At 40.3% G+C, this 15,446-nt stretch overlaps 2 protein-coding genes across 7 annotated transcripts in view; one reads left to right on the forward strand and one right to left on the reverse strand.

Moving 5' to 3' along the window:
• Positions 1-15,446, reverse strand: part of LOC478449 (vesicle-associated membrane protein 714-like) — a 77,812-nt gene that overhangs the window by 10,336 nt on the left and 52,030 nt on the right. For 2 of the 3 annotated variants that reach the window (XM_038582308.1, XM_038582307.1), the window contains exons 7-8: positions 1,716-1,770; positions 1,341-1,442 (exon numbers count right to left, since the gene is read on the reverse strand). In XM_038582308.1, the coding sequence (XP_038438236.1) occupies positions 1,360-1,442; positions 1,716-1,770 (138 nt within the window). In that variant the 3' untranslated portion in view covers positions 1,341-1,359. Of the gene's footprint in view, positions 1-799; positions 1,443-1,715; positions 1,771-15,446 lie in introns of those variants that run through there. The other variant, XM_038582310.1, reaches the window with a different exon arrangement.
• Positions 2,417-15,446, forward strand: part of HNRNPD (heterogeneous nuclear ribonucleoprotein D) — a 17,821-nt gene continuing 4,791 nt past the window's right edge. For 2 of the 4 annotated variants that reach the window (XM_038582304.1, XM_038582306.1), the window contains exons 1-3: positions 2,417-2,977; positions 14,525-14,693; positions 15,231-15,392. In XM_038582304.1, coding sequence (XP_038438232.1) covers positions 2,745-2,977; positions 14,525-14,693; positions 15,231-15,392 — 564 coding nt within the window. In that variant the 5' untranslated portion in view covers positions 2,417-2,744. Of the gene's footprint in view, positions 2,978-4,836; positions 4,894-14,524; positions 14,694-15,230; positions 15,393-15,446 lie in introns of all 4 variants that reach the window. The other 2 variants (XM_038582303.1, XM_038582305.1) reach the window with 2 other exon arrangements.

Raw genomic sequence — 15,446 nt, forward strand, 5'->3', positions numbered from 1 at the left:
TCTAAAGCTGTCTTAAAAATAAAAGAAGGGACCCTGGGTGGTGCAGCAGTTTAGCGCCTGCCTTTGGCCCAGGGTGCGATCCTGGAGACCCGGGATCGAATCCCACGTCGGGCTCCCGGTGCATGGACCCTGCTTCTCCCTCTGCCTGTGTCTCTGCCCCTCTCTCTCTGTAACTATCATAAATAAAAAGTAAAAAAATAAATAAATTTTTTTTTTAAAGATTTAAGAGAGGGAGCACCATGTGGAAGGTCAGGGGAAGGACAGAAGGACAGGGAGAAAAATCTCAAGCAGGTTCCAGGCTAAGCCCAGAACCTAATGCTGGGCTAGACCTCAAGACTCTGAGGAGAAACCGAGAGTCCCAAACTCAACTGACTGAGCCACTCAGGTGCCCTAGGAACTCTCTCTTAAAGACAGACCGTATTCAGGAGACCTCCTAGCTGTCTGTAAATTGAAATATTCACTTGAGCCCAATATCAACTTTCTCCTAGGCTGTTTTGAGAAGTGGAGACATACCTGAAGTCACTACCACTTGATTTAAGGCATGTTTGCTTAATACAAGAATTTGGTTAAGATTTATTTTTTAAAAAATATTTTATTATTCATGAGAGAGAGAGAGAGAGGCAGGGACACAGGCAGAGGGAGAAGCAGGCTCCCTGCAGGGAGCCGGATGCAGGACTCCATCCCTGGTCTCCAGGATCACACGGGGGGGGGGGGGGGGGGGGGGGGGGGGGGAGGAGGCAGATGCTCAACGGGGGAGCCACCCAGGCATCCTCAGATTTTATTATTTATTTATTCATGAGCGACACATGGAGAGAGGCAGAGACTTAGGCAGAGGGAGAAGCAGGTTCCCCTTTGGGGGAGCCCAATGTGGGACTCCATCCCAGGACCGCGACCTGAGCCAACCACTGAGCTACCCGTGTGCCCGAGATTTTTAAGATAGTTTCAGAATTTATTTGTATTCCTTAACTTTAATTACTAAGGCAGATTGTGCTAGCTTAATAAAAAACTAGATATTTTAAGTCGTTTTCAGATTTTTGGATAGCATCCAGTTAATACATTTATTTAATTACATAGTGAAAAAATATTCATTCAGGGCTCTTCGCTGCATTTTGCACTAGTCTTTGTTTCCAGGTGCCTGGACACATGCTACAGCAGCGAGTAAGTACTTGTTGATTAAAGGAGCATCTAGAGGGGATCCCTGGGTGGCTCAGCGGGTTAGCGCTGCCTTGGGAGTCCCGGGATCGAGTCCCACGTCGGGCTCCTTGCATGGAGCCTGCTTCTCCCTCTGCCTGTGTCTCTCATGAATGCATAAATAAATAAATAAATAAATAAAGGAGTACCTGGAAACCTCACTTTCTTCTAGGTGTACCGCAGGAAGCTGCAAATCACAAATCCCGAATAATCCAGCTTCCAGCCACGACATTTGGGCTTGGTCATAGGGTCTATAAAAGAACTTGAAGGTTACCCCGCATGAAACGCTTAGCGGTTCTTTTCAGAGCCAAACCCCCAAACACAGCAAGCTCAGAAACTTTGTAAAGATGATTCACAGCGTTTATATATTTTATTTAGTACAAGGACCAAAAAAAAAAAAAAAAAAAAAAAAAAAAAACCCACGAAATCAAATGAACCTCTCTGGCTGACCGAACGCACTCCTCGACTCAGTATTTTCCAAGAATCGCGGTAGGGCTCTAGGATCTTCAAAATGTGCTAGTTACCTGCTTCTTTTGACGAAAAACTTCGGGGGGAAAAGCAGACGAGCGAAGCTCTTCCCTGGAAAGCAAGTTTAAGAGAAAAATAAAGAGCCCCGATCGCCAGCGGCCTCCTCGGCCTGCCCGCCCGGGGTCGGTACGCGGGGCGGCCCGAGGAGCCTCAATGTCACCCGGCCGCGGGCGACGGAGCTGCGACAGCCCGTCCAGGCGCTCGGGGCCAGCGACACGGGGCAGCACCCACGGCAGCCTCTTCCCCAGGGATGGGCGCTCCTGGACGGAGGCAGCCGCTGGGCGTGCGCCCCTCCCCCCGTCCCCTCACCACCCCCCCCGCGTTACGCCGCAGGCGCGCGGGACCCGGTCGCCTCCAGGGAGGCGCCGCCACGCCCCGGCCTCGCGCCGCGGCTCCCGCCGCCTGGGGGGCCGGTGGCTGGGCCGACTCCGGGATCGCTCGGAAGGGCGGGGGCGAAGGAAGGGGCGCCTCTAGCTGCGCCTTGCACACGACGTTCCTTGTTCTCGATGGTCCCCGCGCGGCCGCCTTCTCGAACGCAACTTCCGGTTCCTTTTAAAGGCCCCACGCCGTGCGGCGCGGCGCGTGAGGGGAAGGTAGAAGAGGGAACGAGAGGGCGGGCCCGAGCAGGAAGAGGAAAGCAGCTCGCGGTAGAGGGGGCGGGGAGGCGCAAAGGGCGCGCTCTCGCGTCACGTGACCGGGACGCGCCGTTCTTCCGTCGGCCATTTTAGGTGGTCCGCGGCGGCGCCATTAAAGCGAGGAGGAGGCGAGAGCGGCCGCCGCTGCTGCTTATTCTTTTTTAGTGCAGCTACAGAGAGCGGGAGTGCGCGCTGCGCGAGTGTGGGAGGCGAGGGGGGCAGGCCAGGGAGAGGCGCAGGAGCCTTCGCAGCCGCGCGCGCCTTCTCTGTCTTGTTGTGTGCTTCGCGCGGTGGAGCGGGCGCGCGGCAGCGGCGGGGATTACTTTGCTGCTAGTTTCGGTTCGCGGCAGCGGCGGGTGTAGTCTCGGCGGCGGCGGAGGCAGTAGCACTATGTCGGAGGAGCAGTTCGGCGGGGACGGGGCGGCGGCGGCGGCAACGGCGGCGGTAGGCGGCTCGGCGGGCGAGCAGGAGGGAGCCATGGTGGCGGCGGCGCAGGGGGCAGCGGCGGCGGCGGGAAGTGGAGCCGGGACCGGGGGCGGAACCGCGGCTGGAGGCACCGAAGGGGGCAGCGCCGAGTCGGAAGGGGCGAAGATCGATGCCAGTAAGAATGAGGAGGATGAAGGGTGAGTAAGGGGCGACCCGGGATAGTCAGGCCCAACTAGCCCCCCTCCCCCTCCCTGTCCCCCGCCATTAGGCCTCGTTCCCGCTCTCCGCCTGCCCTCCAGCCCCCATGCAGCCTCCTCGCACAGTGCTCCCCTTCTCTTCGCCGGGTCCCCCGGGGCTCTCGTTCCCTTCTCCCCCTGCCCGCTTACCGCCCCCTCCCCCATCACACACGTTTCCACCTTTAGCCGTCACCATGCTGCTCCCTGGCCCGCCCTCTTTCCCTCCCTCGCCCTGGGTCTCCTCCCACTGACTTAGCCGCCAGGATTTTTTCCCGCCTGTCTAGGGGCACCTTTTTTCTTGCTCTCCTGTCCTCTCCCTTCCTCGTTTTATTAAGGTCCCGAGCATAAAGGTCGACACAGAAGCTTTTATGCCGAGACCACTAAGGCTTATCTGGTGCTTCCACTTTAGCGTCCCGAGACGATGCGATTCTTTATAAGCACATGCTTTGGGGACCGCGTAAGCTGCTGCCCACTCTGCTCCTCTCCCCCCCCCCCCCCCCCCCCCCCCCCCCCCCCCCCCGGCTTCAGGCCGAATGTGTTTTGTATTTCGGAGAAGTTTGGCCTCGATCTCTTTTTTTCCCACAATACACTGTCGAACCACTTGCGTACTTAAGGCCCTACTTTTCAGCCTATGGAACATATTGGGCCTGGTGATACTCCCTGAGTCGCCTGTTGTTGCGTTGGTTTTGCTCCATGGGCTTTCGTTTAAGTTCCTCGTCGGCGGGGCCTGCACTTGACTGTGGAGCTGTTTCTACCTCCAGCTTGCTGGCTATGGCCACCCTCCCCCCATCCCGCGGAGTTATTCTATCCGCGCACCGTTTTCGCGCCCTCAGCTCTTGGTTTCCCCAACTGTTCTTACAGATTGTAACCTTACTTTTTATGTGCAGCTTCCATTTTTTTTAACCCCACCCCCGTGCCTAGGATCCTTTTTGGTCTCTCTTGATTTCTCCTTCCCGCTCTCTTACCCACTCTTAAAGGAGGCCTACCATCCGTCTTTGATAAAATGAACAAATCCTTTATTGTGGTATGGCATGATTTTTTTTTTTTTTGCAGGTTTTTAAGTACTGACTTGTTCCCTCCAATTGGAATAAGTTGTATATGCCATTTAAGCTGCATTTGGTATATTAGAATGCAGTATTTGGGAGCGGGAGCATAACAACAGAGGAGTTACCAGGAGGGACTAAATCGGGGCTCTTGGCTAGGTTTTCTTATTCCCGTTACTGATCGCTGATCTTGGATTAACGCATCCATTCCCTTTTGTAATGTGGGGGTGTGTATGTGTGATTCTTCTTTTCCTTCACTATTAACAAGAAGAAAGGTGTGGAAAAGCAATAAAATGTCGCTTTTATCCAGTATTAGAAGACGATTTCCTTTATTGGGAAGGAGCACAAGATTTAGAGGGTGGGAAAGGGAAGCACTTTAGAATGTCGAGTTTAATCTCAGCCCAGGCCGACTTGTCAGGCTGATTGCGCTGGCTTTGGGAGAATGACGGTGGGGTGGGAAACTAGCTTTACTTAATTTTAAATTACATACAGTATAAGAAAAGAATGTGTTAAATATTGGGAAACTTAAGCCTTCAACATTTTGGTTTTTCTTTCTGAATTCTGTTCTTTGGACAGAGGCACCAAAATGATTAATTGTATAATCATTGCTGTTTGGGGCAGGCTTTAGCCCTGTTTTTTCAAATCACAAAGCTGCTACCCTTATAGTTTCCTACTGTTGAACTGAAGTGTAAATGAATTAAAGTTTTTAGCCCTAACAATGTCAAAAACTAAAACTAGAATTTTGATTGGTTGCTGTACCGGTTGTTAATTCCCTAGCCATTCAAACTCCTCCCCACGACACTCTGAAGCAGCGACGGCACAGCGGGAAGAATGGTAAAACTTTTAAATTTTATTTCTGTATTTTAAAGGTTTCAATAGTCATAACGTGCAGAGGCTGTGTATTGATTAGTTGCCCATTGATCCCCAGGAAATTCTAGACATAGTACAGTAGGATGTCTTGTGCCTGGGATATAAAATCTTTTTTTAGGCATGTGTGTGATCTTTGGGCAAAATTGATGCCATTACATGGGTTTTGGTCTGTGGTAATGCATGTAATTGTGATTTGGTTAAATTAAAACAATAAAGTTAGTAACATGTATTTGAACAAGAAAAAATATTACCATGATTTCAGATTTGATTTTTTTAAGACAAATATTTTTGTTGAAATTCTAAGTTTAATGTTAAATTTGAAGGTTACTTGATAAAAACTCTTGTGTGTTTAAAATGTCTTGCATGCTATACAGAAATATTCTGGATATGTGAAAAGTAGAACAATTTTTAGAGTAGTGTTTATATATGCATTATGCACAAGTGTATTTTATCTCCCAACCATATTTGTAAGTGGAACTTTAATAACAATTGGATATGTATTATTCAGAGGCGGGCTGGTGTGGCTTTTCACTACAGCTTTACCAGATTTTTAATTTTCAGTGTGATGTTTGCAATGTTAATTACAGTTGGTTGGTTCACATGTCTCTTAAATTTCATGACTTCTCTATGGAAGGATGGTAGATTATTCTTTTTATCCTTCCTTTCCCCTAAATGTCAGTCTTTTTGCTTTTAGGATTGATTACGTTTTGAGTTTTCCAGGAGTTTGTGTTCTCCATCGTTGGGAGTTTAGAGGGCCAGTAATAATTTGTAGAAAGTTGACTTAGCTGTACAAACTACATTCTGTTTTAAGAGCCCAATTGGGATAACATTTAAATTTTACACAGTATTTACTTACTACTGTATTCTCATCCACTGAAATCTGTCCGGTTTTATATTGCAGATAAAGCAGACTTGGAAATAGGCAAAAGGGAAAAGTAAAAAGAAGACTGGGGTCAGAATGTGACATACAGAATAAAATGTTTTTCATGAAAATTAATCCGTTTGGCACTGTTACAGTTCATTTTCACTGCTAGCTAATCGTGGCAAACTAAATCAGATTACACTGTCACTATACCTGATTCTTTTTTACTCCATTACATATTTCAAATCTTATGTAAGCAAGCATTTTCAGTGATTAGAAGGGACCATAAACTTAAGTTTGAGATCACTGTTAACGATTCTTGTAGAATTATTTTTGCTCTGTTACTACCCAATAATGTAACCTTAAAGTTTTCTGAATGACCTCTTAGGAAAAATGGTCAATTGAATATTTATAAGTTAGCGAATGTTTTAGATTGTGACCTATTTTCATTCACTGAAAATAGGATTTAACTGAGGTTCATTTTAAGTTAAGCAAGTTTACATTTAAAGTGTAATATTTGACTTTTTAAAATTACTGCTTAATCACCCAGCCTTGTCCTGTTACAGATATTCTTGTTTTTCTTCTTGGTGTGTGTGCACTTGTCACTCTATCTGTTCCTTTTTCTGTCTCCCAGTTTGAGGGAAATTGTGCAGCAGTTTGATAACAGTCCCAGGAGTGAGAATAAGACTGGCTTTACTAGATACAAAGTCATCCGAATTGAGTTTCTTTAAACACATTTCTGTGTGCATTCCTTTTCACGATTTTAACTTGAGATTAAAGTTATTAGAATATGATCATTAAAATTTTAAAAATGAGTTTGTTGTGCACCCAAGGTTTTTTTTATGTTGGAATATAAGAATAAACAGCTATTCTTAGGGTATGCCTGTTATATATCTTCGTGGATGTTTCCACAGTTCAGACCTTTGGAATACTTATTCATTTCCATAATAAAATGCTTTCCTGAGTTCACCTCATATTAATGTTTCCAATTTTAACATTGCTAGTTTTTTTTTTTTTTTTTTACTTGTAAGCAGTTGCACTGGAATTTCCCATTTTTGTGTGGATTCATGTTCTTTCCAGGGCTGCAGTTCTTTTAGGGTAGGTAATTTAAAGTTATTTTGTGTTGGGCAAAATATACATGCCATGTAGCAAACTACCTGGAGGAGAGTTTTTTAAATATCAAAGATAAGTGGAAAACTATAATACTGTGTTAGCTTTCAGACAGTTTATAAAGTAACTACATTGACTTGCCTGCATTAGATTGTGCAGGAAGCAAAATAATTCTGTTCAGTTACCAAAGTACAGCAGTACTTTTCTAATAACAGGGCAGTAGATCTAGTGTATAGTAAGCTCCTGTGATTTCTTCCTGTTTGGGAATTTTGTGAGTTAATTTTGCTGCGGGTTGAGTGCTCTCTGATTTCTAAGAAATGGGCATACATTTGTTTTAAATATTTAAGATTATAATCTATACCCAAGTGCTTTTGGGGCATTCTGAACTTTGCTTTATAAGCAAACAGCTTTTAGAGTCTCATACCTAATTTACTGGCCTTTAATTCAATAAAGTTGGGTTTACTGTAAAGTCGAGACCCTGAGTAGATGGTCTGAATTTTAGTGTTCTTTGGAACCTTTGACAAGTTTCTAGTGTTAAAATTGCAGAAATAGATGCTCCCAGGTCTCAAGATGTTGAACATATAAGGGAGGAGGAGTGTTAAATTCTTTTCATTTCAAAGTATCTATTATGGAAGATACTAAAAAAATCACCTGACCTTAGGATTTGGAATTGGAGAAAATCATTGCGTTTTTTTTCAGTGCTGCCTTTTGAGATAAATATACGTGGCCTTAAGCCTGTTTTTTTTTTTTTCCTTCAAGTCATGTGACTTCTATAAACTATATTTAATGTGTATTTTTAATATTGCCTGAGTGTTTTGTCCTCTGTAAGGCTGCTCTAATTTAAGAAAGATTTGAATCTACTATTGGGGTGTGTGATTTGTGGCCAGTATGGAGGATGATTAGTTTCAGTCTTCAAGTGATACATGTTATGCTTGAAAGCATTTAAAAAGGAATAGAGTCATAACCTTTTTCCTATTCCACTTAAAGCTGTGCACCTCAAATGTGTGTGCAGCTTGACAAATGGAGTGAAACATAACTTCTGTTAGTCCAAGATTTATTTGACTTTAGTTCTGCTTCAACATTTTAGTAGATAGGGCACTGAACTGGATGCTGGAAGCGTGGGATCTGTTTCTGTTACTTCACTTCCAACAGTGTGGTCTCAGGTAATATAACATATTTGTTACTTGGTTTGCTGATCTATGTGTTGGAAACAAAGCTCACCGCAGGAAGATTGACTACATAGCCTGCTTTCATAGCTTGTGTGTGTTTATCCGGTGCCTTAATAGTTGATACTGCCAGTGATTTACTCCTGTGGAGTAAAGGTAAGCATGTTTTAGTTTCTGGAGTATTAAATTGTGTATATTGGAGCTAGACATTTAAGACTTACTTGGGGGTGGGGAGACTCGTATTGCTGGTAGTGTTTGGCCAATAATCAGCGTGATAGTTGTTAAGTATTGGGTCATGTCCTGTAAACTCCTGCCTATCTAGACTTGAAACTACCATACAGTTCAAACAACTAGGAAATTCTCTCTCCCTCCCTTTAGTCTTGTAAGAAAAATACTGAAAAACTATCTGCAAATCTACTCTGAAAGCACTAATAGGCAATGTCATGGAATCAAATCTTCTGTAGTTTTTCCTTTATACTGTTAAAAAATAATGTGGTTTTAAAGCATTTTAAGATTTTATCCAGAAAGGTAAAAATCATTTTCTAAGTTTATTATTCATATCTAAAATGATTACCAGTAGAAAACTACAGAACTGTGAATGAGTAGTAATCTCAGTTAACCAGAACCTTAACCTCTAGGTTAAGGAAACCTCATTCCTTAACCTTCAGGTAGATGGGAGTTTACCTTCTAAAGCTGATTGAGTTTATTTTAAAAGTGAAAATCCAGGAAGTCATTTTTTCCTTGGAATGAAAGGATAAAGGGGAGATTTGGGGGTTAAACATTTAAAGTTTATTTAAAGCCTATCATTTTATTAGCTGTTATATTTTCAACCTAATTAATTATCATTTTTAGTCACTTAGGTTCATTCTAAAGTATGAAGTAATGAGATATGCTAGGATGGAGGAGTTAATCTTTATTGACTCGTTAAAAGCTTGTCAGTCTATTTCCAAAGGTATTTTTAATACAGATTCTTAAATGATTAACCTTCCATGTGGTACTATCTAGTGGTAAAAAGTAACCCCTGCTCCCCATTACAGGTAGTTACTTAACTTTGTATTTTCTGGCAGTTCTTTCTGCCCACAAGTCCTGTCCCATGCTTTAATAAAACCACCTTTTGCACCAAAGAAGTCCTCAAATCTATGGTTTCTAAGGAAAAATACTGATTTCATATGTATTGGTGGGATTTTCATGATATTTTGTCATTTGGATTTTAAAGGAATAATATTAACGATAAAATACTGAAAATTTAAAATGAATTGGTGGTATGCTTGAATAATCTTACTCCAAAAGGTGACAGTGATTGGCCAGTCATGTAATGTACTTGAAGTATATACCAGATTGACATTCTGTTGTGTTTTTTTTAAACTGTCAGAACTTGTTATGAAACTACATATGGAAAATCATGAGTTGTCAGGAAGTGTTTGAAAGTTACAGAATATTTTTTTGGCCCTATTTCAAAATTGGGAGGTAGTGTAATGTAATGGTGTTTATCATTTTACCTTGAATAAGGTGTTTAACAGAGACTTCTAAGGAGAAGTATCTTTAAATAAACTACTATTGACCTTAGGAGTGCTAAACCTAGTGATCTCAATAATCAGAGAATACTTTTTTGGGGTATGAAAAAAACAGGAGTATTAACCTTTCCAACAGCCAGCACTGCTCCATATATATTTTTATATTTTGAAATTCCTCACTAAATATTGACATTTATGTGGAGTACAGACAAATCATAAAGATGGTTTTTGTTTATTTTTTTTTTTAAAGGATTTTAGTTATTCATGAGAGACACAGAAAGAGGCAGAGAGACACACAGGCAGAGGGAGAAGCAGGCTCCATGCAGGGAGCCCCATACAGGACTTGATCCAGGGTCACACCCTGGGCTGAAGGCGGCACTAAACCACTGAGCCACCTGAGCTGCCCCTCAAGATGGTTTTTAAACTATATTTAAGAGGTTTTTTAGGTAACCTATTTTCTAGTCTGTATATTTTACATGGGATATTTAAACACTTTGGGTTAAGTTTATGGTATTGAAAATAATCTTAGGATCCATTTATATAAAACCTCATTCTGGCCTTTTCCTATAATGTTGGTGACTTCATATAGTCTATGCAGATTTTAAAAAAGGCAATGAGTAAATGAAAACATTGCTTTATTAAATTATACTTAACTTGTGTTCTTCTCCTTCTAAGTAACTTTTTAATGTGCACTTGGGGTGTTTAAGACTGTTTTGTGCCACTTAAGTATATTTGCTCTCTTATTTTACTATTTTTTTAAAAGCAAGGTCTGTGCTCAACATGGGGCTTGAACTTGACCCTGATTTCAGGAATCAAATGCTCTGTGGGCTGAGCAGGCAAAGCGCCCCTGTGTTTGTTGATTTCATCCTTACCAAAGAATCAAAAGCTACTCTTAGGCCTCTGATTTACAGCTATGGAAACAATCTTGGGTTTTTGTTTTCCTGAAGGTCATACAGTTGGTATGTGGCAGAAGTAGGATTTTAAACTGGTGCTTTGGTTTACTTCCTCTAAATTTACTTTAGAAGAGAATGTCCCACTAAATGTCCCACTAAATGTCTAAATTCCTGAATGACATTGCATAGCATTTGGAGAGTTTTCCGCACTGAGTTGTATAATTTTATGCATAGTTTAATATTATGATATGGTATCACATCAATATCTGTAGAAGCAAGGAGATTTCAATTGTTAAGTGTTTTATTTATTATTAATTTTTGTAAATATTTTATTTATTCATGAGAGACCGAGAGGGGCAAAGACACAGAGGGAGAAGCAGGCTCCACGCAAGGAGCCTGATGTGGGACTCCCTATGAGGGATCATGCCTGCTGAACTGAAGGCAGATGCTCAACTGCTCAACTGCTGAGCCACCCAGGTGTCCCCATGTTAAGTGTTTTAAAATTGAATATTATATTGCCTCTGGGTACTAAATAGCGTATAGATAGGATTAAGAAGTTAAACTATCAATAAAATACTGTAGATGAAGTCCTGTGTTTTCTTTAGGATTGTTGATTGGCTTACAACTAGGGACCAATTTTTAAAGTTTTAGAGTGGGAGCGCATTTCTGTTGCTACTCGAACAAGTCTAGTGATGTAGTTTTAACTTGGCTGGTTAGGCTTTTTTTGAAGTTCTGTCTCTACCTCACTGTAAGCGTTTGCATATCTCTATGAGAGTGACAGCAACTTGAAATTCAGTCTTGGTATTCAAGGCAGCAGACGTAATCTGGATGGACAATAGGTATCCTTTAAGCAAAATACAGTAATGTAAAAAAATTGTATGCCATCTCCTAATATGAGGAAAAGCGTGTCAGTGCTAGTGTTCTGAGAGACTAAGATAGTTCCCATTTATCCAAAATTAAGATAACAGGCCTTTTCTTATTGTATTATACTATTGTATCTTGGTGTGTCCACTGAATTAAGATTTGATGGATTTAACATTTTCCATTTCTTAAAGATGGAATGGATTTGGAACAGTTTGTATTCATGGTACTATTTACCTGTTACCAGTTGTGCAGCAGCCTGCCTTGTTAGCAGCTAAAGCTTTAGCACTTTTGGGCTGTCAAAATGGCAGTGCATTTGTCTGAAAGAGCTTTTGGGCTCTTGCTCAGAGACTGTTTACTTAAAATTTGCAAAGTTCAAGTGCTGGCTACCCACTCTACAGAATGGAAGTTGTGGGGTAGATTAAACAGCAACTATCATGAACCTGGCAAAAATGAGAAATAGAACTTGTTAGAAGAACTAAGAAATGAGATGTAGTGTATTAATAGTTCTCTCATTTCAAAAGAGACTTGGGCATGTACAGTAGCTTAATGTATATAAATTAATAGTGACCGACCTATACAGTGTTTAAATCATTATTACTGTATTTTAAGAAGGCAGAAGTGTGTAATGTGTTGTAGAAAAATTACCCAAATAAATGAAGGTTAAAAACAACTGGGGGGAGGTATCAGAAAGTAGGCAATGGCCTTTTTTTTTTTAAGGTGAAATACTTGGCTCATTCTCTAAAGGTGCTGGTTAGCTGAAGTTTTACTATGTATTTTGCTCTAGTTTTTTGAGAAATAGGAATCATTCTGTGGAATATGTGTAAGTTCATAGTTGACCAGACTTTTCAATCTGTCCAAAGGGGATTTGATTGTTAGTTTAGGAAAGACAGCATCTTCAGTGACCTTCTAGCCTTAAGGTAGGCACATTTAACAACTTCTGTACTAATGACTGTATTAAAAGTGGGAAGTTTGTTTTGAGAGAGTTCTTTGCTGGGCCAGTTGATGAGTTAGTATGCTTATCCAGTTTTAAGAAGACTGACTTCTATGCTGTGAAAACATATGGGGCTTATGAATAATAATAGCACATGCCTCATTCATGGAGTTTAAATTTATTTCTTTGTAATTATTTTGTTTTTAAAATAATTCTACATCAAGGACATTTAATCCAGTATAAACTTTGCCTTGGTTAAATAAAATCAAAACTAAATCTGTCTTAGTATCTGAGGAACAGTTCAGGCGAAATATTCTTGCCTTTTAACATTAGCTTTTTTATTTATTTTTTATTTATTTTTTATTTTTCTCAACATTAGTTTTTTAAAGCAAGGCTTTTGTTCCTAGTCTCTTCAGGCTGAAGTAATTTCAAACTGTGTTAAAAATTGATAGAAAATTTTTGTAAGTACAGAAGGTGGTAATTCAGTAGTCAACATTTTCAACTTAATTGAAGCTGTTTCTGTTCTAGAATTGCCATGGATACCTGAGCAAGAGGTCATTGCTTTATAGTTTGTTCTTTCTCATCTTTAAAAATACAGCAGTGTCCTTACTTTGGAAGGGTAAATGTTGCTAATGAACTTTCAACTATGAAGAAAGTGCTCTGGATCTTTAGGTTTTAAAAGTAAAGTGATTTTAAGGCATAAATTTAAGTGACAAGGATTGGATTTTAGAAGGTACATTATTTGAATGAAAAAACAATTGAGGATAACTTTTCCATGAAATTGACAATAAACATTAAAAATTACCTATAGAACATTATGGGTGTTTTTGTTATGTTCATTTGATTATAAATACAAAAAGGATTAATAAAGGTTACTTTAAGCATGGAGATTTTATTAAAGAAGTCCTGAAGGTTAAGCATATAAATATCCCAGCTTTACATTATGATACATTTACTTAACTTACTGAAAACTTAACCTGAAATGGGAAGCACAGTATATACTGAAAGTAGGGCTTCGTTTATAATGTAAGTTAATTTTGTCATTAGAACTAAAAATAGGTCTAAGATAGTAAGATCAGTAACACCTCAGTTAATCTGGCATCTTTAGGGGAGAAGCAGAAAGAGATCTCTTTCTAGGGACACAATTGGCCTCTTGTGGAAGAATTGGCTTCAATGGCAATATCCCAGAAGCCCACAAGATGGAGATATTTCCTGCTTTAATTTTCTATCTGGAGCTGAAAGTTAGTAACACTTTCCCATCCCTACCCCAGTTACAGAGATGAAAAGAATCATTGAGCAAGCATGATTTTATTCCCGTAAAATTTTTAGCTTTCACATAACAAATTCTGACAGTTTATCCTTAAAATAAAAATCTCCAGTCCTGTCTCTTTAAAGGGTAGGAGGTATGTGTAAGCTCTTTGGGGTGGTCTTAGGGGGTGATTGAGGGGGCAGATGTAAAAGCAATCAGTTGCCAAGTCTGAGCTTTATGCCATTTTGCTGTAATAAAAATAATCTTTCACCTGATTTTTTTTTTTTTTTTTGAGTATATATTTTTGGTCTTAAAGTGTTCTGGTGGTTTCTACTTACCACCTGTCACTTTTAGCATCTTCAAGGTTTAAATATTTTATTGCTGGTTAACTGAGGTTCTACTGTAAATAAATCCTATAAATTAGTGGATTGTGCGTCTGTGGGTATTTTTTGTTCACTAAATTATTATTGTCTTTATTAAAGACCCATAGCACGTCAAAAAGCTTAGCTTACAACTTAATTGTGAGACTTAGAATTTTCCATTTTATGTGCTAAGAGTTAACGACAACCATTAGCTAAATACAAAGCTTCAGCATAGACATGCTGGTTGCTGTGATCATTGGAGACTACATAGCCTTTTTACAATTTTAATGAAAATTTGGCAGAAAAACTTGAAGCTGAAATTGTTTTGCGGTTACGAATATTTAACTTGTAATTTAAGAAAGTCTTAAATGTGTAGTATTTTTATTTTAGGGTTACATACACTGTTTTGGGAAGTCAAAAAGAATTTGCTGCTTTCTCACTATTTCATAATTATGCAGATGCAGCAGTAATAAGCAAAACTTGACAAAAATGGAATGTGGTGTTTTTGATATGTGGTAATATAGGAAGAGTAACGTTAGTATGTACACTGCCCAGTAAATTGGTGCAGTTTGGAAAAGGTATTGTTATGGGTACTTAAAGTTTATTTGTTTTTAGCATTTTAATATTACTTTTTGTCTTTACAGGAAAATGTTTATAGGAGGACTTAGCTGGGACACTACAAAGAAAGATCTGAAGGACTACTTCTCCAAATTTGGTGAAGTTGTAGACTGCACTCTGAAGTTAGATCCTATCACAGGGCGATCAAGGGGTTTTGGCTTTGTGCTATTTAAAGAGTCGGAGAGTGTAGATAAGGTAGTGTGTTACATGTTCTGATCAGTTAATATAAGATGTGGGTAGTTTGATACATTAATTTGCCCATTTGTGATTTCCCCTTTTGCAGTATATGAAGGCAGAACTTTAGTTCTTAACCTGTACATTCTATGAAGAGTTCTCTTTGTTTACTGAATATCTTCTGTATGGTATTGGGGGAAAAAATACTGAGACTTAAAGACCCCCTAATTAAAAGGATGATCTGTGACAAGTTCACAGAAATAGAGATTTTTGGAATAGCTTGGGCTAAAGGGAAGTAGCAGTTTTGTTTATGTTGCTGACAGTTAAAGGTGAGATAGTTTTCTGGTAACTAAATTTGTGGCCCCCCCCCCCCCCCCCCCCGTTCTTATTGACCGGTTGAACACTGTTCTCTGTTAGCTGATGTCACATAATTTGACAGTTTAGTCATGAACAAGTCAACACTTACCTGACATTAGCTATATTTATAATTTTTAAGTAAGTGAATAATCAACTTCAATTAATACACATACTTAAAATGAATAACTTCAATTTCCTTAGGTCATGGATCAGAAAGAACATAAATTGAATGGGAAGGTGATTGATCCTAAAAGGGCCAAAGCCATGAAAACAAAAGAGCCTGTTAAAAAAATTTTTGTTGGTGGCCTTTCTCCAGATACACCTGAAGAAAAAATAAGGGAGTACTTTGGTGGTTTTGGTGAGGTATGTGATACTGTTTTGACCCAGTTTTTGTCAAAATTAGTGTGAATATAATTG

This window comes from Canis lupus, chromosome 32 (genome assembly GCF_011100685.1).
Source record: "Canis lupus familiaris isolate Mischka breed German Shepherd chromosome 32, alternate assembly UU_Cfam_GSD_1.0, whole genome shotgun sequence".
NCBI lineage: Eukaryota > Metazoa > Chordata > Mammalia > Carnivora > Canidae > Canis > Canis lupus.